Source organism: Aristolochia californica, unplaced genomic scaffold, assembly GCF_029961685.1.
Source record: "Aristolochia californica isolate CCGP_79_NKW_82.1479 unplaced genomic scaffold, dmAriCali1.0.hap1 SCAF_3, whole genome shotgun sequence".
NCBI classification, from domain to species: Eukaryota; Viridiplantae; Streptophyta; class Magnoliopsida; order Piperales; family Aristolochiaceae; genus Aristolochia; species Aristolochia californica.
The window spans coordinates 12820086-12840456 of record NW_027181992.1 but is presented as its reverse complement, the minus strand read 5'-3'; the positions used below and the strand labels follow the sequence as shown (position 1 = coordinate 12840456).

Here is a 20371-nt window from a genome sequence, read left to right as displayed (position 1 = left end):
CAAAAATCACACGTACTTGATACCTTTATCCGATTTAAATCTATAGTTGAAAATTTCTTTGGTAAACGGATTAAGACACTCTACTCTGATAATGGGGGGGGGGGGGGGGGGGGGGGGGGGGGGGGGGGGAGGAATACAAAGCAATGTCTTCTTTTCTGGCGACCAATGGTATCTCTCATCTTACGTCTTCTCATACACCTGAACTCAATGGGTATTCTGAATGACAATATCATCACATTTTAGAAACAGGTTTGTCTCTTCTTTCGCATGCCTCTATTCCTCTCTCTTACTGGTCATATGCTTTCTCCACTACTATGTATCTCATCAACCGGCTTCCCACACACCCACACTAAGTCTTCTTTCACCCTATGCCAAAAATTTTGGTAATCCTCCTAACTATTCTAAACTACACAGTTTTAGTTGTCTTTGTTATTCGTGGCTCTGACCATACTCTTCTCACAAACTCACTCCTCGTTCATCTCCGTGTATTTTTTTTAGGGTATTCTACTACTCAAAGTGCCTATTTATGTCTTGATTCTACTACATCTCGTTTTTATGTGTCACGTCATGTTAAATTCGTTGAGTCTATTTTCCCCTTCACTTCACTTCACTCTCATCTTGACCGCCCCTCATCTGACACACTTTCCGACTGGTGTTCCTCTGTGTCCCTCCCGGCTACTGGCACATCATCTGTAGCTCTGATCCCTACGCCCCTGACCAGCCCTGTTCACGATCCCCCTCCTCAACCCTCTCCATCACCACTCCCAACTCCAACCCACAGTCCCACTTCGGCTGACCCGCATCCATCATCCCTATCTACTTCCTCACCCCCTCCAAATCCAAGAACAACATTTACAAACCCATCCAAAAACTAAACCTCACAGCCCAAGTTCCCGCATCTGCCAATCATGAACCCACAACTGTAACTCAAACTCTCACTAATCCCGAATGGCGTCAGGCTATGTCTGATGAGTATGATGCTCTTGTTCGGAATGGTACATGAGAATTTGTTCCCTAGCAAAATCCGATGGGTTGCAAATGGATTTTTCGTACTAAATATCTTTCGAATGACTCCATTGATAGGTATAACGCTCATTTAGTTGCCAAATGGTTTCACCAGTGCCCTGGAGTTGATTATCATGAAACATTTAGTCATGTTGTCAAGTCTACCACTATTTGCATTGTTCTTAGCCTTGCAGTAAGTCGTGGTTAGTCGCTTTGCCAAATTGATATTAATAATGCGTTTCTCTAAGGCACTCTATCTGATGATGTATTTATGACACAACCACCGGGTTTCATTGATCATGATAATCCGAATCATATCTACAAACATCGCAAGGCTCTTTACGGTCTTAAGCAAGCACCTCGTGCTTGGTATCATGAGTAGTACTAGTTTCTCATTATCTCGGGCTTCTCCAACTGTCATGAAGACTCATCTTTATTTATCTCACACACAGGTTCAATTGTATTGTTTATTCTGGTTTATGTTAATGACATTATTATTACAAGAAGCAATGATCAAGCTATGACAACATTCATTCACCTACTTGTTTAGATATTCTCACTCAAGGATCTTGGCCTCTTGGCTTATTTTCTCGGTATTGAAGTTGTTCCTCCTGCTTAAGGCCTTCTTCTATCTCAACATTGGTATATCTGTGATCTCCTCACTCGCACACGCATGACCAATGCAAAACCTGTCGCTACACCCCTTGCCACATCATCTACAATCACACTTCAGTCTAGCACGACACTCTCTGATGCATTTGAATATCGAACGGTTGTTAGAATTCTACAATATTTATCTCTCACTCGCCCTAACACTGCTTATGTGGTAAATAAGTTATCTTAGTTTATGCATTGCCTCACTATTGATCATTGGGATGTTGTCAAGCGTTTGTTACGATATCTCTATGGGACTTTGGATAATGTATCATCTTACATCGACAATTTTCTGTCCCTTCATGCGTTTTCTGATGTTGATTGGGCAGATAACAAAGATGATTTCACTTCAACTGGTGCATATATGGTTTACCTCGGTCGCAATCCTATCTCTTGGAGTTCTAAGAAGCAACAGACTGTGGGTCGATCCTCTACCGAGGCGGAATATCAATCTATTGCAACCACTACAGTTGAGATTCGTTGGATTTGCACTCTTCTCACTGACCTTGGTGTTTTTCTTCCACAACAACCGAGCATTTATTGTGATAACATAGGTGCTATCAATTTATGCTCCAATCCAGTTTTTCACTCGCGAATGAAACATGTAGTTTTGGATTGTCACTTCATTTGAGAACACGTTCAAAGTGGTACTCTTCGAGTGACTCATGTATCATCTGCTAATTAATTAATAGATGCTCTTATTAAATCGCTTCCCCGAACACGCTTACTCCTCTTGAAGACTAAGATTGGAATATCCTCTCGGAGCTTCATCTTGCAGGGGCATGATAGAGATCAAGATGATCAGGATAAAAGAATTTGAGATTGTCTCAACTTATAACTCTATAGTCATGTACACTTGTAATTCTACATTTATATAAATTCTTTTATCATTTTGTAACTATATATACATTAATCAATGAAAATAATACCATCGGTTAAATATTCATATATCAATTTCTATATTAATCAGTACCATTTAGTTATGATTAAGTAATTAACCAGTACATGAAATTAGTAGTAATTATCATATACAATAATCTGTAAATAATTATTGGATAGTGTAAGTGTTATTAGCCATAATTATTATTTATTGGCTTCTCTAGCTGGATGGTCTGGTCGGCCTCTTTAACTTACGACTCCATTAAAGTTGCTGGTTTTGTACTTTGAGAAAGGACAACCAGCAGAAGAAGGAACAAGAGCCGATGAAGTAGCTGCAGACGATGTGAAGGTGACGCGACGCCCAAGCAGACATTGACGAACTCGCCACAAAAGGAAGAGAAAAGGGTAATAGATTTTTGTTTTTCGCCGGTTCATAGGCTCAGAGAAAAGTAAAACCAACGAGCCGAAATGACACCGGGACGACGGCATCAAATTTGGATTTCTAAGGTTCAGGCTCGAAATCTCCGTTTTCACAGGCATCCTACTAAATTAAAATTTCGAATCTGGTCTGATCGAATCCGAATAATATTAGGCTTATAAAACAAGTATGTTCAAAGGATGTACGGTAAGTTTTTTTATAATATTTTTTAGTATATATGACTTCTTATTGTAATAAAATGAGTTTTATTTAAATTAATGCATTAACATATAAAACTAATTTATTTGAAAATATTTTATTTAATTATTTAATAATTCTCATTAATTATAGTAAAAACAAAATTATGGATAGTGAATACTAATTAAGGTTGAGAGTTCAATATCTAAGAAATATTTATTTTAAGTTCTATGAAATATCATTTTACATTAGGGGTGGGCACAAGTTGGGTTAGGGTTAGTTTTCCCAAAATCTGAATCCAACCAAACACCCAAACCCAAAAGAAGACCAAACCTCAAACGGGACATGACCCAATTCCCATCCTTATAACCCCATCCCCGCCTCATCTAGGTAAAATTGACTTATAAGCTTGATCCATCCCGGTAAACACGACTTAACTTTGATCTATCCCTCGCCCCGTCCCTATCCCTTTTCATGTCCTCAACTTATTCCTATCGGTTAGGTTTGAAAAAATCTGTTTCCAATCCAAAGGCCAAAACTTAACAAATTTGTTTTCTGTCCAATCCTTGACCTGTGAAGTAAAATCTAAAATCTAAACCCGAGATTTTCGGGTTAGGTAAGATTAGGTTCCCTAAGAAATCCGATCCGATGCCCATTTCCTAGGTTTGATAGGACAAGAATGTAATTAGCTTGAGTTACATGGAGCAAAAAATTATCTCTCTTGTGAAGTTACAAAATGAAACTTTTTTTTTTCAAATATGGAACTTTTCTTATGAACAATAGGATAATTAATATTTATTAAACATAAATTTTGTATTATTATTTTACATATTTCATATGATGCACTTTGTATTTGAGTCATACCATTTTTAACCATGGTGGTCAACTCTTATTTGAGTCTAGGCAAGTTGGGTTAAATTGCCCATGACTAAGGGTCCAACTCAGAATTTTGAGGGACCAAATTCTAGTCCCAAATGTTGTAACACCAAGTTTATAATACAAGCCTACACATTTTTAATATAGAATACACATTTAAATAGGTGAATTTAATAAGCTAAGTAATAAAATTATTATGCACTAAAGGCACGTTTCGTTGTTAGTTATGATCACATATAACATGAGATCCAACTAAAACTACAAATTTGTGGATCCATAATAATATCGCCACCTTGATTACAGTCGTCGTCAGCTTTTTCTCCTTCGTCAGTGGAATCTCTTGGCATTTTGCGATTGCTGGCTAGTGGTCTGCTGATCTGCTCTCCATCCTGTCCATCGACTGAAGATCTCTGACTGTGGTAAGATAGTCAACATTCGACCACGTCAACAACAACTCCCTGGACGACCGGACCGCAGCGAAAATTGATATTTGGATTCTTCAAGAAAGAGCACAGAAACTATTTTTTTTTTTGAATTTTAGCCATGGAGGTGATGTCTCATTCCTCCTCCTTTCTCCTTCCTGCTCTTCCTTCGAACAACGATCCTGGCGTTACGTATGCTTTGATCGTGCTTAACCAACGCCTACCTCGATTCACTCCTCTTCTATGGCAGCGTGGTATTTTCGTCGTCTACTCTTTCTTATTTTTTATTTTTCTTTTCCTTTTTTTTTACCAGAAACCTTGATCTCAATTGTTTTGGCTGATGTTGTATGTAGAGCAGCACAGCTACGTCTGTGCGCCGACGGAGGAGCGAACCGCTTGTTTGATGAAATGCCTGAGATTTTGCGGGGCGAGAATGTATTGGATGTTCGACGCAGGTTGCTCTTTTTTTTTTTGCTTCAGTATTGACTTCTGTATCTTCGTTCTTCTCTTTCACCTCTCAAATTTACAGAAATTCATAGAAATGAAGAAACCGGAAATTGACAGGAAAGGCTAGCCGTGGATAAGAGTAGTGGGTCCTTCGGTTATTTTATTTCTTTAAATGTTGCTTCCTGGTAATTGACGGAGTCTTGTTTGGCTGGGTTAATTGTTCACGTTTGTTTTTTTGGCTGTATTGAACATTATTTGTATTATTCTAGTTTGAGCAGTTTCTACTTTGTTAACTTTGGTACAATAGGCTCTCTAATTTTCAAAAATATAATAAAATAAAATCTTTTGTTTAAAGTAATGGCTGATTGTTTTGGCAAAGTTGGTTTAACATGTTTTATCTTTTTTCTATATATTCGTGCTGTTAGGAGCTAATGCCTTGTCATGGAGTACTTCTGTCATTTTATATCTCATTATTTTATTTCTGGTCAAAGGCGAATGCCTAAATTTGGTTTCCTATTGTATGGCAAACCTAAAGCGCCTATATGCTTCAAAAGTATATGATCATTGGATGCATTCATAATTCAAGGCCCAAAGAGTGGTATTTTGGTGAAAGAGGAAGAAGAAGAACAGATGGAACAGATTCATTATCACGTGGAAAAAAATACCTAAAAGAAGGAAAAGTAGTTTTAGTTACTTTATTTAGTCTCTTTCTATATTTAGAAGTCCTATTTTTATAAATTTCTCTCTTTTTAGACGTGCGCTATTCTGGAAAGGGTATCATCCGGAGTTTGTCATTTGTATCAATGCTTTTTTAGGTGTCCTGTAGTTAATTGAACTAACAAAATATAACCTGCCCAACAGATGGTATGCAGTTCCATATGAGTAACAATTTTTACTTTAGAGCAGATAAATATAAGGTTGATAATAAGTCTACTTGGCAGAAATCCCAGATTTTTATTGAAAACATTTATTTTAAGAGTTAGAAAAGAAAAAACTAAAAATTCTAGGTTCTGAAGTGGATCAAACAAATATACATGCTGTTTTAATATGAAACTTTAGGACTTTGATTGAATTGGATTCTCAAAGAATAGAAGAAAAGTTAATAAAAATCAAAGAAAGTTTCTAGAACGTATGTTCCTTATTGGTTGTTTGTAAAAGATATTACTAAATGTGTATTCCATAATTAAGGGGTTTTAATTCTGTTTTAAATAACATTCTTATTCAAATCAAAGTCTAACTTTGATGAGTTTCTACGTAAACTTCTGTAGGGGGAGGCTATAAGTTGTATAAACCTTGGACAACACATCTTATTTTTATATAAAATGAATAAAATTCTTTGAGTTTTATTTTTCCTTCATTACAATTTATCTTGCTATTTATGTGCTTGTGCCCAACATGGGGTATGGGTGCAGAGGCTATATGACCCTAATATGAGATAAGCTTAAGGTTTTAATTTTTTTGTGTTCCATCAGCTCTGAAGCTTTCGATGTGTTGATTAGGTACTTTTAATAATTCTAAGTGCAGACTTAGTTCTGGTCTGTCCTATTCTACCTATGGCTGCACAACTATTCTGAACCTTGATTATTTGTGTGATCTTAGGTATTAATTTTCCTATTTTAATTGTCTCTGTTCAGTTTTTATATGTTTAAAAAAGGCTTTTTGTTGTTGTCTAGCTCAGGCCTTTGGTTCAATAGCGTTGTCAGTCAACTTTTTGATACCAGTGATATCTCTACCAGTGAAAAAGTTTCTATTGTCAGTAATTATGATCATTAAGTCAATGGAGCTTTCTGTGATGCACTTGGAAAATTTTCAATGGTCTGGTATGACCATTAAGTCAATAGACCTTTGACACTTCAATCGGAAATTTACGTATGTGATCTTCATTTTTGGCCACTGAGATGCAACTTAGAAAATTCATGGACTATGTGATTCATATTTTGATGTCTGGAACTTACATGTTGAGTGTGCATGCTGTGGTTAGATTGGTCTAAGGACTTCTGTAGCTTCAGAACTCCTGGATAAAGTAGATAAACAGTGAATAAAAATGATTTCATCCGACAAATGCTGTTTCTCACTGAGAGGAGGAGAAGTATCTGATATATTTATGATATCTACTGCTGTTAGCCATGTAATAGAGGAGTTATTGTATCATTGATTGTGTTAAATAGGCCCATTACTGGCCGCTTCATACTGATATTTATTTAGTTAGAGAAATACCTAAGCATTGGGTTAAGTTTAAAAAAAAACTTGACATTTACAAATAGGGCATTGTTGACCTAATGCTATTAGGAATTAGTTCTAAACCACTGATTCAATTTTTTTTGTTAAGGTCTCTCATCTCTTTAGCTTTCTTTACTGGAAAATGGTTAGGCTGTTGAATCTGTATATTATAGCTTTCTGTAATAAGCATTAAGGTACATAACCATGAATGATCAACAATGTTGACATTGGACTGAAACTGAGGCCTTGATTTAGAAACCTGTGACTGGAGCCATGTTTCTGTATGATCCTTCTTCTGTTATTATGGTATCAACTGTTGTCTTGGTTTTGTTGGATTCAGTTTATTTAATAGCTTCCCTCACATATCTGCAAAAAGAAAAGGAAAAAAATGACAAAAGCTCGACTGTATATTTGTTCATGTGCATGTTACAGGTTCAAGCCTGATGTAATCAAAGGAGATATGGACTCGATTAGATCAGATGTAAAGGAATTTTATGTGAATTTGGTGAGTATGCCTATTAGGTTAGCATCCAGATGCACATCAGAGCATGTTACTTCAAGTTTGTTCCTTGCTTTCTTACTTTAGTCTTTCCAGTAACTACAAATTTTTAAGTTTTTACTAGTTTGAGTATGTAATTCTTTTCCTAGCAGTTGCTAATTCTACGTGGTTGTTTTATGAGCAGTGTCATTCTAACTGAATGGTTCAGGATGCTGTCTATTTTTTTTTTTTTGTACTTCATTCTTAGTGTAACCATAAGGCACTATTATATCAAAAGCATGTAAATGAGAATTGGTCTTTGACACCTATCTGTAGTCTTAGTCTTATATTTTCTTTTCTTGATTTTGCATGAAATTTCTAGGAAACTGGTTTGCTCTCTGTTTTCTTGTCTAATATATTTTGCTCTACAATCTTGTCTCTGTTCAATACAGGGAACCAGAATAGTTGATGAAGCACAAGATCAGGACACTACAGATTTGCACAAATGTATTGCACATATTCGAGATTGCATACCAGATGTGGACAAGAATAGAGTAAGTGGCCATATAAACTCTCAGAAGTAGAGTTGTGCGTATTTTCCAGTGATCTCCTTTGTTAGTCATTATTCACTGTGTTTCATTGTATTCTATTCTAGGCTCTGATACCATTTTACCTAAATACCTTACAACTTGCTGATTTACTGAGAAACAGTTACGTGACATTGTTAAACCAGTGGCAACGACCCTTTTGGTGAGTGAGTCCCTTCAGACCAGTAGCCTTGCAACCTCGGGTATTTGAGCCGATATAACACGAGTCTCAATTTATCAGTGGTAAAACACTAGATACTCTCTTAGACACATAATAGTATCTGATAGGCCCAACATAACTTTTGTTGCTACTTAGTACTATTCGGGGTTTGACCCTATTCCTGTCGGCTTACCACCACGTGGGCTAAATCGACATGCGACCTCGCGGTTTTCAGAGGTCCCCAAGCCGTATATGTCAACTGATGCGGCTCCATGGCTGCTTTTACAGGGTAGAACACAACTCCGTTTCGTTTTCTACCTCGGAGCGTAGCCAAATATTACTAAGCACCTAGCTTGGATCCTATTAGGCACTATTTCGAAACTATTACTATAACGAGTGAACAGTAACTTTTGAACAGTAAAAAACATTTACTGTGGAGATTCATATATATATGCGGAAATTGAACAGTAAAAACATACACTATATGAATTTAAATATTACACTCATGCGGAAAATTAAAATATTATTTGAACAAAATATAAATACATAACTACATAACTCCCGAAGTTACTGACCGTGCTACCGGTCGGCTCCCTCTTTACTACTCAGCCATTGTGGCTATTTTGCACATACCGTGTTTTAGGAACTTTGCCGGAGGATGCTCGCCGGAAATCGCCTTCTTTGCTTAGACCGCCTTCTTCTTCTAGAAAAACTTGGAGTGATTTTCGAATGCCTTGAACTCTGTCAGAGCTTCGAATTTATAGCTCAAAGTTTCTTCTTTTCTTCCTTTTTTACCCTTAATCGAAAGGTCTGTGTTAAAAGACAAAGGATATCTTCTGTCTTTTTGTTTTTTCATATCTACCCTTGCATTATTTACCTTTCGGTGTCGAAAGCAGGGGTAGCAATGACTTTTCTTCTTCTGACGTCATCTTGTTGACGTAAAGGAATCTTTTTATCTTTGTCGTTTTGCTGACTCAGATTTTTGTCTTCTACTTTCGTGGCTGCTGACGTTCTTTCATTCTGATATGCTGTCTTTTGATGGTTTCTTGGTGCATAGTTGGCATTTATGCAATTTGTTAAAAGTAAGCTGGGCCATGCCTAAAAAACTTTTCTTTTGTACTTTTACTTGCTGGGATTTTCCCTTTAAGTATTTTTTCGAGTGTTTCTTCCAATGATTTTTGCACATTGGCTGGAGACTCTTTAAAGTTTTTTGATACAATAGTCAGTGGTACTGATGTTTTGTATACATAGCTCTTCCTTTTTTTGAACCAGTAGTTGAAGGTACTGGATAATATTTTTAATCCCCATGGTCCTTCTGTTCTTCCAAACTTCTTTGGGACATGGTTGTGATTTTGGTTTAAGCTTGGGATTGAAATCCGGTAGCTTTCCTTCCTTGTCAAGGATTTCAATAGTTATCACCGAAAGACTTGGTATAACTTTGTTATTTTCAATGATTTTAGCTATGGAAGAGATGAACTTTAACTGTATAGCTTTAGCCTTGGTTGCAGAGTAGAAACTATTTCTTTCAGTTATTTCTTTTGGTAATCTTTCAAGTACAGTTAAATCTGTAACTTGTATAAAAATTTGTCCAATTAGTCCGTATGTGTATAACATACTGACATATTTACTATCCATTTCTGGATGAATCACCAAATGGTTCCAGTGTTCACTGGAGTCTGTGGTCATAAAGGGAGTATGAATCCCTATGCCAAGGTTTTCATTCCAATTTTGGAACTGACTCTTATGGCAAATAGACTCTTTTGAACTATCACTGGCCACCTTTTGAGGGCGTAGCGAAGGTTCTGTAGGCATAATGTTTTGGAGTTTTAGAGGTTTGACTTTCATAAGAAAATCGAACTCATTAAACTCTTTTTTATCTGGTTTACCCAGGCTTGTCAACCTAGTGAACTCAGATGGGATAACTAACCGTGCCTTGAAAGAAGTATATTTCTTAGGCATGTCCGTCTCCATGGGTTCTGGAGTTGGTTTGGCTTCCTTTCCAGCTAAGTCTGGTAGGTAGAAGTCCTTGATTTCCCTTTCTTAATAGAAGACCGAGTTGTGATTTCCTTTTCATGCCAAGCATGACCGATAGAAATCTGTTATGGTCCCTAGCCATGGATCTAGTAACTCGGCGAGATACTGATGAATCCAGCACGTTACAAGGTTTTTAAACACTGTAAGGAACCAAGAATCTCGTCTCCAACCACTGTTCACACAGGTAAGTTGAAAACAGAATCCCTTTTGTTTAACGTATGGATTTAACCACTATTCACGCAGGTAAATTAAAACAGAATTCTAACCTGCTGTACTTAGGAAAATAGAGTCTCAAGTTACCTCTTTAAATGAATTCGGAACTCCTCCTCAGCCCAGAATTCGGAACTCCTCCTCAGCCCAGATTCGGAACTCCTCATCTGCCTAGAATTTGGAACTCCTCTGCCCAGAATTCGGAACTCCTCCTCAGCCCATATTCGGAACTCCTCCTCTGCCCAGAATTCGGAACTCCTCCTCTGCCCCTTTCCTCTTGAAGGACCTCCAATACAGCAGCCTCTTTCCGTTCTTCTTGGCTGAGAAAAAGGTTCCACGCCACCCTTCTTCTCCACCCTTTTCTCCCTGATTTCCGTGAAGAAAACCAGTCCTTCCCTTCACCACGTAGGTTAGGGTTTAATTCTCTTTTACTCCTCCTTTCTCAGCTCTCAAGACACTCACGAAAACACCAAGATAGCAGTGAAAGTTCACGCCAAAATCCTTAGAAGAGGGAGCTCGAGGAGAACCTAGATTAACCTAATTTACTCTAGTTTATGCTAATTCCGAACTTCCTTTATTTCTCCATCCTTACCCCTTAAATAGGGTAATTAACATCAACATAGGTTAGGGTTATAAAACCCAATTCTACCCCTACCTTTAAGTCTTATTACAAATCAATAAAATTCGAAATTAAAAGCAACATAAATAATAAAAGTAAAGTAGATGACTCAGTGTTATTGAGTCCATAACAAAATCCCGGGTCGACCTGTGTTTACCAAAACACTAAAGTCATTTGTCTGCTTGTTGGCTAACATTATGGCTTCCTTTTCTTGTGATGGAGATCCGGTAGAAGTCCCGGAGGAGCTTGGCGTATCACGCCTTTTTGTGAGTTCTTTTAACTCTTCAGTTAATTCCTTAACCTTGAGTTGTAAGTTTTCTCCACTTAACCCAAAACGGGCACAGTTCTCTGATAATTCTCCTCGTTCAGAAAGAACTAAGAGGTTGTCGAAAAGTGACTGCAATGTTGAGAGAAATACCGTGAGGGTGGCGATTGCTGCTGCCAGATCCGTCAATGTGTTGCTGAGGGGATCCATTTTACCTGTCTGTAACACAAGAAAATCCTCGAGTAAGAGTATCAGGTAAAATAATTTGTCTCCTTTAATATGTTTGACAGTAAAAGAGAATTGAAAGAACCATTGTTGCCAGCGGAGTAATCTACCATGGAAAAGTGAATCTTCTAGATTTCCTGTCATAAAACCGACAAAATTCTTACAGTCAGTTCTAACTAGAAATTTTTTGGGGCCAAGATATATATAAAAATTTTTTATCCCATTTTTTACTGCTAAAATTTCTTTTTCATAAGAATGGTAATTTATTTCAGTTGATATAAATGTTCCTGAGGTATATTTTCATATTCTCTCAGAATCATTTGTTTTACATTTTAGTACTGCTGCCCATGTATGATCTGAGGCATCCATTTCTAAAATTAGTTTTGCATCTGGATCTGGGTAGAGTTAACGCGGGAGGTGTTTCATCATTTGTTTGATCCTGATTACTTTTGAACTGTCAATGGGAGTCCATTCCCATTTGACATATTTCTTTAACTTCTGTTGAAAAGGTTTTCTAATTTCTGCTAAATTCTTTATGAATTGTTCAGCATACGTTAGGTATCCTAAGAAACGTTGAAGTTGTTTTACATCTTCAATGCCATTCAGAAAAGCTGCTAGTTTTTCGCGAATATGATTTTGGAGAATGATTTCGCCTTTTGAGATGTTTAGTCCTAAGAAATCTATCTTAGTTTTAAACAATTTTGATTTCTTTTTGCTGAGTGCTATCCCAACATTTTTTAAGACATTTAATACCTTAAGTAATTGTTCTTTATGTTGATCTTTGTTTTCAGAGAAAACTAGGATATCGTCAACATAAACTAAACAAAATTTAAAGAATGGTTTGAGGATATCATCCATTCTTCTTTGAAATATATTGGGTGCTTGTTTTAACCTGAAGGACTTGACAAGCCACTCATAATGTCCAGAAGGACAACTGAATGCAGTAAGGGGAATAGCTCTTTCGGTCAGACGAATCTGCCAAAACCTTGATTTGCAATCAAATTTGCAAACCATTGTTTTCCTCTTATTGCAACTATTAACCTTTCTTTGTTAGGAAGACAACCTTCCCGAAGACCAAAAAACACCTACATCCACATCTATAGCTTCAATTCTAAAAGGGTTAGTTGCTAAGATATCAAAAGAATTTGTAGGTATACATCCTACCTTAGAAGCTCATAATGAAGGAACTAAACAAAGAAATCGTTTAGAAACTCTTCAAAACCTAAACAAGTTACAAATCTATAACATTTGTTTTTATGAGAAGTACTATTGCGAATTTGCAAGCTACTTCTATAAATTACAAAAAGATGATCAGGCACCTTATCTTTCCATCTTTTATTCAAAATTGCCCAAACTTTTTGCATCTGTCTTTGAAAAAGACTATATTGTAAAATATTGACCACAAAACAACGCAGAATTTCCACCTGCAACAATGGAATCTTTCCTACGATTTGATACTCTAGGAAGAAGACACAAGTTTGTACAAGACATGTTGTCAAACCTTTGTGAAACCCAAAGACCACAAAAGAAAAGTAGTAAAGCAAATAAGAAAACATTATGTTGTTCTAACCAGAACAAAAATGTAGGAGCTTATGGTTGTAAAACAAACTCCCATAAGCAAAGAAAATATCCTAAGAAATTTTGTAAGAAAAAATTTAGGATACAACAAAGTTCAAAAACTAGGTATACTACCCGAAAGAGATACTTTAGAAAAAGAACGAACTTTGGCCCTACCACATCCAGTAAAGGGTCAAATGCATATTACCCAAAGGGGAAACCCCCAAGCAAATGTAAATGCTGGATATGCCAGAAAGAAGGACATTTCGCTCCCGATTGTCCAAATGATAGGAAAAAATGGCAGTACAATACTTATATGTTACTAGCCGAAGAGAAAGGATTGGAAATCATCCATCATGGTGAAATCTAGTCGGAAGATGAAGTATATGAACTTCATCTCGAAACAGAGTCTTCCACCTCGGAAAACTCAGAAAACATGTTGGACTCTTCAGGCACCTTCTCTGAATGAGTATCCGCATAAATGCATAGCATGTAACATCTAGAAATTCTTATATCACGGTCATGCTTAAGCTACTTGGATATATAAAATTCCATATACACGCTCTAGTAGATATTGGAAGTTCATATTGCCTCGCCAGACAAAATTTACTCCCCACAAATTTATGGAAAACACTTGAAGTACCCCTTCAAGTAATAGTTGGCTCAGGCGAAAATATTTCTCTTCCTGCAGAAGCCAGAAACATTCATCTCGACATTGGAGGTGAAAAGTTTATGATCCCAAAACTTATTAGTTGAGGACCTAACATAAACTCAGGACCCGATCTCGTCCTTGGTAATGAATGGTTAATGTTCCACGCCCTTGTCGAACAAACACCAGCCTACTACAAACTTCGTTGTTGTACTCGATGCGAGATAAATAATTTTGCCGTATATGTATACGCAATAAAACCCACTGAAGCCTTTGCCATTTTTGGCAATGGAGACGTCCTCCACCAAGTCTTCAAAAAACGCAGCAAACGTGGTGATGAGGTTCCCCCCCTGGAATCTCTCCTCCTCGCAGAATCCTGTGAATCAGAAGTTCAGCAGCTTCTGGATTCCACTTGTTCTGAGAAACCCCTAGAATGGTGGAATAAACAAAGACCATATGCCGACCTTGAACTTCTTGATCCTGAAAAAGAAATTCGAGAAAAACCAATGGTTTACACTCCCTCTGATGTTGAAGAATTTTCAACACAGATCAATGACTTGCTAACCCAAGGTTAATCCGTGCAAGTTATTCTTCACATACATCTCCTGCTTTCCTTGTTCGGAATCATGTAGAGATAAAACGTGGAAAAGCTAGAATGGTCATTAACTATAAAAAAGTTAATGAAGCCACATAAATGGATAGCTACTATCTTCCTAACAAAGAAAGGTTAATAGCCGCACTAAGAGGAAAACAATGATTTTCCAAATTTGATTGCAAATCAGGGTTTTCGCAGATTCGCCTGACCGAAAGGGCTATTCCCCTTACTGCATTCAGTTGTCCTTCTGGACATTATGAGTTGCTTGTTATGCCCTTCGGGTTAAAACAAGCACCCAATATATTTCAAAGAAGAATGGACGATATCCTTAAACCATTCTTTAAATTTTGTTTAGTTTATGTTGACGATATCCTAGTTTTTTCTGAAAACAAAGATCAACATAAAAAACAATTACTTAAGGTATTAAATGCCTTAAAAAATGCTGGGATAGCACTCAGCAAAAAAAAAAATCAAAATTGTTTAAAACTAAGATAGATTTCTTAGGACTAAACATTCAAAAGACGAAATCATTCTCCAAAATCATATTCTGGAAAAACTAGCAGCTTTTCCGAATGAAATTGAAGATGTAAAACAACTTCAACGTTTCTTGGAATGCCTAACGTATGGTAAACAATTCATAAAGAATTTAGCAGAAATTAGAAAACCTTTTCAACAGAAGTTAAAGAAAGATGTCACATGGGAATGGATTCCCACTGATTGTTCAGAAGTAATCAAGATCAAACAAATGATGAAACACCTCCCGGCGTTCTCTACCAGATTCAGATGCAAAACTAATTTTAGAAACGGATGCCTCAAATCATACATGGGCAGCAGTACTAAAATGTAAAACCAATGTTTCTGAGAGAATATATAAATATACCTCAGGAACATTTACATCAGCTGAAATAAACTATCATTTTTATGAAAAAAAAATTTGAGTAGTAAAAATTGGGATAAAGAAATTTTTTATATATCTTGCCCCCAAAGAATTTCTAGTTAGAACTGACTGTAAGAATTTTGTCGGTTTTATGACAAGAAATCTAGAAGATTCACTTTTTTGTGGTAGATTATTCCGCTGGCAGCAGTGGTTCTTTCAATTCTCTTTTACTGTCGAACATATTAAAGGAGACAAAAATTATTTACCTGATACTCTTACTCGAGAATTTTCTTGTGTTACAGATAGGTAAAATGGATCCCCTTAGCAACACATTGACGGATCTGGCAACAACAATTGCCACCTTCACGGTATTGCTCTTGACAACCTCTTAGTTCTTTCTGAACGAGGAGAATTATTAGAGAACCGTGCCCGTTTTGGGGTAAGTGGAGAAAACTTACACCTCAAGGTTAAGGAATTAACCGAAGAGTTAAAAGAACTCACAAAAAGGCGTGATATGCCAAACTCCTCTGGAACTTTTATCGGATCTCCATCGCGAGAAAAGGAAGCCATAACGTCAGCCAACAAGCAGACAAATGACTTTAGTGTTTTGATAAACACAGGTCGACGCGGGATTTCTACCGGTCATGCTAGGCATGAAAAGGAAATCACAACCTAGTCTTCTATGAAGAAAGGGGAATCAAGGACTTCTACCTGCCAGTTTCGAGCCAGAAAGGAAGCCAAAACGACTCTAGAACCATGGAGACGGACATGCCCAAGAAAGATACTTCTTTCAAGGCATGGTTAGTTACCCCATCTAAGTTCACTAGGTTGACAAACCTGGGTAAACTAGATAAAAAAGAGTTTAATGAGTTCAATTTTCTTATAAAAGTCAAACCTCAAACTCCAAGACATTATGTCTACAGAACCTTCGCTACACCCTCAAAAGGTGGCCAGTGATAGTTCAAAAGAGTCTATTTGCCATAAGACTCAGTTCCAAAATTGGAATGAAAACCTTTGGCATAGGGATTCATACTCCCTTTATGACCACGGACCCCAGTGAACGCTGGAACCGTTTGATGATTCATCCAGAAATGGATAGTAAATATATCAGTATGTTATACACATACGGACTAGTTGGATAAATCTTTATACAAGTTATAGATTTAATTGTACTTGAAATATTACCAAAAGAAATAACCGAGGCTTGCAAGAGTTTCTACTCTGCTACCAAGGCTAAAGCTATACGGTTGAAGTTCATCTCTTCTATAGCTGAAATCATTGAAAATCACAAAGTTATACCAAGTCTTTCGGTGATAACTATTGAAATCCTTGACAAGGAAGGAAAACTACCGGATTTCGATCCCAAGCTTAAACAAAAATCACGACCATGTCCCAAAGAAGTTTGGAAGAACAGTAGGACCATGGGATTAAAAATATTATCTAGTACCTTCAACTACTGGTTCAAAAAAGGAAGAGCTATGTATACAAAACATCAGTACCACTGACTATTGTATCAAAAAGCCTTAAAGAGTCTTCAGTCAATGTACAAAAATCATTGTAAGAAACACTCGAAAAAATACTTAAAGGGAAAATCCCAGCTAGTAAAAGTACAAAAAAAAGTTTTTGCGGCATGGCCCAACTTACTTTCAACAAATTGCATAAATGCCAACTATGCACCAAGAAACCATCAGAAGACAACATGTCAAAATGAAGGAACATCAGCAGCCATGAAGGCAGAAGACAAAAATTTGAGTTAGCAAAATGATAGAGATAAAAAGATTCCTTTAAGTCAGCAAGATGGCGTCAGAAGAAGAAAAGTCACTGCTACCCTTGGTTTCGGCATCGAAAGGTAAATAATGCAAGGGCAGATATGAAAAAACAAAAAGACAAAAGATACCCTTTGTCTTTTAACACAGACCCTTCAATTAAGGGTAAAAAGGGAAGAAAAGAAAAAACCTTGAGCTATAAATTCGAAGCTCTGACAGAGTTCAAGGCATTCGAAAATCACTCCGAGTTTCTCCAGAAGAAGAAGGCGGTCCGAGTAAAGAAAGCGTTTTCTGGTGAGCATCCTGCGGCAAAGTTCCTAAAGCACGGCAAAACAACCATAATGGCTGAGTAGTAAAGAGGGAGCTGACCGGTAGCACGGTCGGTAACTTCGGGAGTTATGTAGTTATGTATTTATATTTTGTTTGAAACAATATTTTAATTTTCTGCCTGAGTGTAATATTTAAATTCATAGTGTATGTTTTTACTGTTCAATTTTCGCATATATATATGAATCTCCACAGTAAATGTTTTTACCGTTCAAAAGTTATTGTTCATTTTTACTGTTCACTCGTAATAGTAATAGTATCGAAATAATGCCTAACAGGATCCAAGCTAGGTACTTAGTAATATTCGGCTATGCTTCGAGGTAGAAAATGAAACGGAACTGTGCTCTAGCCTGCTGAAGCAGCCATGGAGCCGCATCGGTTGACATGTACGGCTTGGGGACCTCTGAAAACCGCGAGGTCGCATGTTGATTTAGCCCACGTGGTGGTAAGCCGGCAGGAATAGGGTCAAACCCCGAATAATACTAAGTAGCAGCAGAAGTCATGTTGGGCCTATCAGATACTATTATGTGTCTAGGAGAGTATCTAGTGTTTTACCATTGATAAATTGAGACTAGTGTTATATCGGCTGGAATACCCGAGGCTGCAGGGCTACTGGTCCGAAGAGACTCACTCGCCAAAAGGGTCGTTGCTACTGGTTTAACAATGCCACGTAACAGTTTCTCAGTAAATCAGCAAGTTGTAAGGCTGCTTGGAGAACAAATCATACTCTTTTGCAACTTATGGATGCATTCAGTACATTCCAGTTCCTGATTGAATTCTTACCTCTGTTCTGCCGTTATATCTGACTCTTGTTTTGTTTGTTGGATATGTGAATACACAAAGCATTTGCACTGATCAAAATCTTTTCTATTATTCACTGTAATGACTACTTTCTCTCTGGTTTCTGTGGATGCTTACAAACTGCAGTTGAACATTCTTGTTGCTGGAGCACTCGGAGGGAGGTTTGATCATGAAATTGGGAATCTCAATGTTCTTTACAAATTTTCAAACATCCGAATAATTCTCCTGTCCGATGACTGCTTGATCCAACTTCTCCCAAAAACCCATCATCATGAGATTCATATCCAGTCTTCTGTTGAGGGCCCTCACTGTGGTCTCGTTCCTGTTGGTGCACCATCGCAAAGTACCACTACTACTGGCCTGCAATGGGATCTCAGTAAGTAAATCACGTAGAGAAATTTAGCTGGACATTTGGCTAATTAGAATTCGACCAAGAAAACTTACAAACTCAGAGTTACCTATTTTTTACTTCATTCGGGCAGTTTTGCTTTACCCAGCGTAGAAAGCAGTGGGGTTTTAATAGTCTTCCGCTCTTTTAATTGCAGTTGACATGGAGATGAGCTTTGGTGGTCTGATAAGTACCTCAAACATAGTGAGGGAAGAGAAGATTACTGTACGATCAGACTCTGATCTACTGTGGACGATATCCATCCGAAAGCCCACATGAGATTATATTTTGGTTTTACCTTTGTTGGATTTTTTACCAGTTCTTTTTCAGGGAAGGGAGAGAAATTCACTTGCATCTTTTGGTGAAATCTTACTTAATGCAGGAATGAATTTCTTCTTATTGATATTGATGTAAATGAAATAGCTGAAGATTGAATTGTTTATGATATTGCATTGAACCTCACCCTGGAGGCGCAGCATTTATTTTGGTATCTTGAAGACCTTGATGTGTCCCTTTTCTTCTCAAAGGAATTTCACTGTTAGTCATCCTACTACGAAACCCGTAGCAACTGCAATTTCAAGTGCAGTCATAGCGGAGGCATCCCGCACCATAGCAGTTGGAGCTCTTAAGAAGAAACAAACTTTTCAAAGTCCTTGGGTTTAATGTTTAATCAGACTTGGTCCTCGAACTAAGGTGGGGAATGCTAGGTGCAGATGACAAAACCGATATCTGTTTAGCATGTCCTACTTATACACGGACACATGGAATCTACTCAACATTATCCAATCTGGATGTACATGTGGAGCTTGCTCATCATGAACCAAGGCACATCTATCTGATATTCTATTTAGTCGAAGTTTGTTAGAGCTGTTTCCTATTTTCTGAATGAACTCTAACATTGTTTTGTCTCTTAACATTTTCTAATCTCCTCAATAAAAGGAAAATTTATTATAAGTGATTTCATTTAATTCAAATCCAATTTTGAAACTTAAATTATGTTCCTGATTGAGTTTTGACTTTTATCTATATTTTGATGATAATAAAACTATCGGAGATATGATGTAATTAGAATGTTATTGATGTAATTAGTTTATGTTTTCTGTCCGACTTCACTCTTAATAGGGTGAAGGTATAATTATTACATTATACTTTTATCATTTATAAATAGAGCCATGGAGTCATTGATCTTCAGGACACGTCGGAGAGTATATTGCAATTGTTCTTTATATTTTTTGTTCTGTTTTCTGTCTTCGTAAGGTCAATTAAGAAGGATATGTGTTGAGATTATGAGACTTAACAAGAAGAGTCTCTCTTTCCGAGAGTATATTGCAACTGTTCTCTATATTTTTTGCTCCGTTTTCTGTCTTCGTGAGTAAGGTCGATTAAGAAGGATATGTGTTGAGATTATGAGACATAATAAGAAGAGTCTCTCTTTCCCTCCTTTGCCATTGATGTTGCTGGCGTTGCTAAGATGAAGTGCTGTGTTGCTTCCATGTTGCTAGCATTTTTTGTCCTTCTTTCTCATGGTCGGAGCATCTCTGTAGCTCATGATCTATGCTCCTCAACTGCCCGTGAAACTGCGAAGTGTTCTGCTTCACCTTGAAGTGCAAGAGCTGCTTTACCATACATGTATAAGTTGTACTGTATTAGCACCGCTTTCTCATAGCAGTTGGTGATCTCGGTTCATTGGAAATCATTCTAGCAATATTCTCCT

At 37.2% G+C, this 20371-nt stretch overlaps 1 protein-coding gene across 3 annotated transcripts; it reads left to right on the top strand.

Annotated features, from left to right (window-relative positions):
- The first annotated feature begins 4544 nt into the window (after nt 1–4544).
- On the top strand, nt 4545–19145 carry LOC137960315 (thiamine pyrophosphokinase 1-like). Of its 3 annotated transcripts, none has more exons than XM_068807903.1 (6): nt 4545–4703; nt 4811–4907; nt 7552–7624; nt 8050–8151; nt 18396–18645; nt 18815–19145. In XM_068807903.1, the coding sequence occupies exons 1-6, from the start codon at nt 4574–4576 to the stop codon at nt 18934–18936; spliced, it is 774 nt and encodes a 257-aa protein (XP_068664004.1). In that variant the 5' UTR covers nt 4545–4573; the 3' UTR covers nt 18937–19145. The 3 variants fall into 3 exon arrangements, with proteins under 3 accessions (XP_068664004.1, XP_068664003.1, XP_068664006.1); XM_068807902.1 differs by having other exon boundaries at nt 4545–4706; XM_068807905.1 differs by having other exon boundaries at nt 4634–4706; nt 4806–4907.
- Nucleotides 19146–20371: the final 1226 nt, after the last annotated feature.

What these genes read in the sequence shown, in the direction of transcription:
- LOC137960315 (XM_068807902.1), top strand. Translation starts at nt 4,574, where the DNA reads ATGGAGGTGATGTCTCATTCCTCCTCCTTTCTCCTTCCTGCTCTTCCT. An exon ending in GTATTGGATGTTCGACGCAG is followed by an intron (nt 4,908 to 7,551) that starts GTTGCTCTTTTT and finishes TGCATGTTACAG; the next exon opens with GTTCAAGCCTGATGTAATCA. An exon ending in TGGCCTGCAATGGGATCTCA is followed by an intron (nt 18,646 to 18,814) that starts GTAAGTAAATCA and finishes TTTTAATTGCAG; the next exon opens with TTGACATGGAGATGAGCTTT.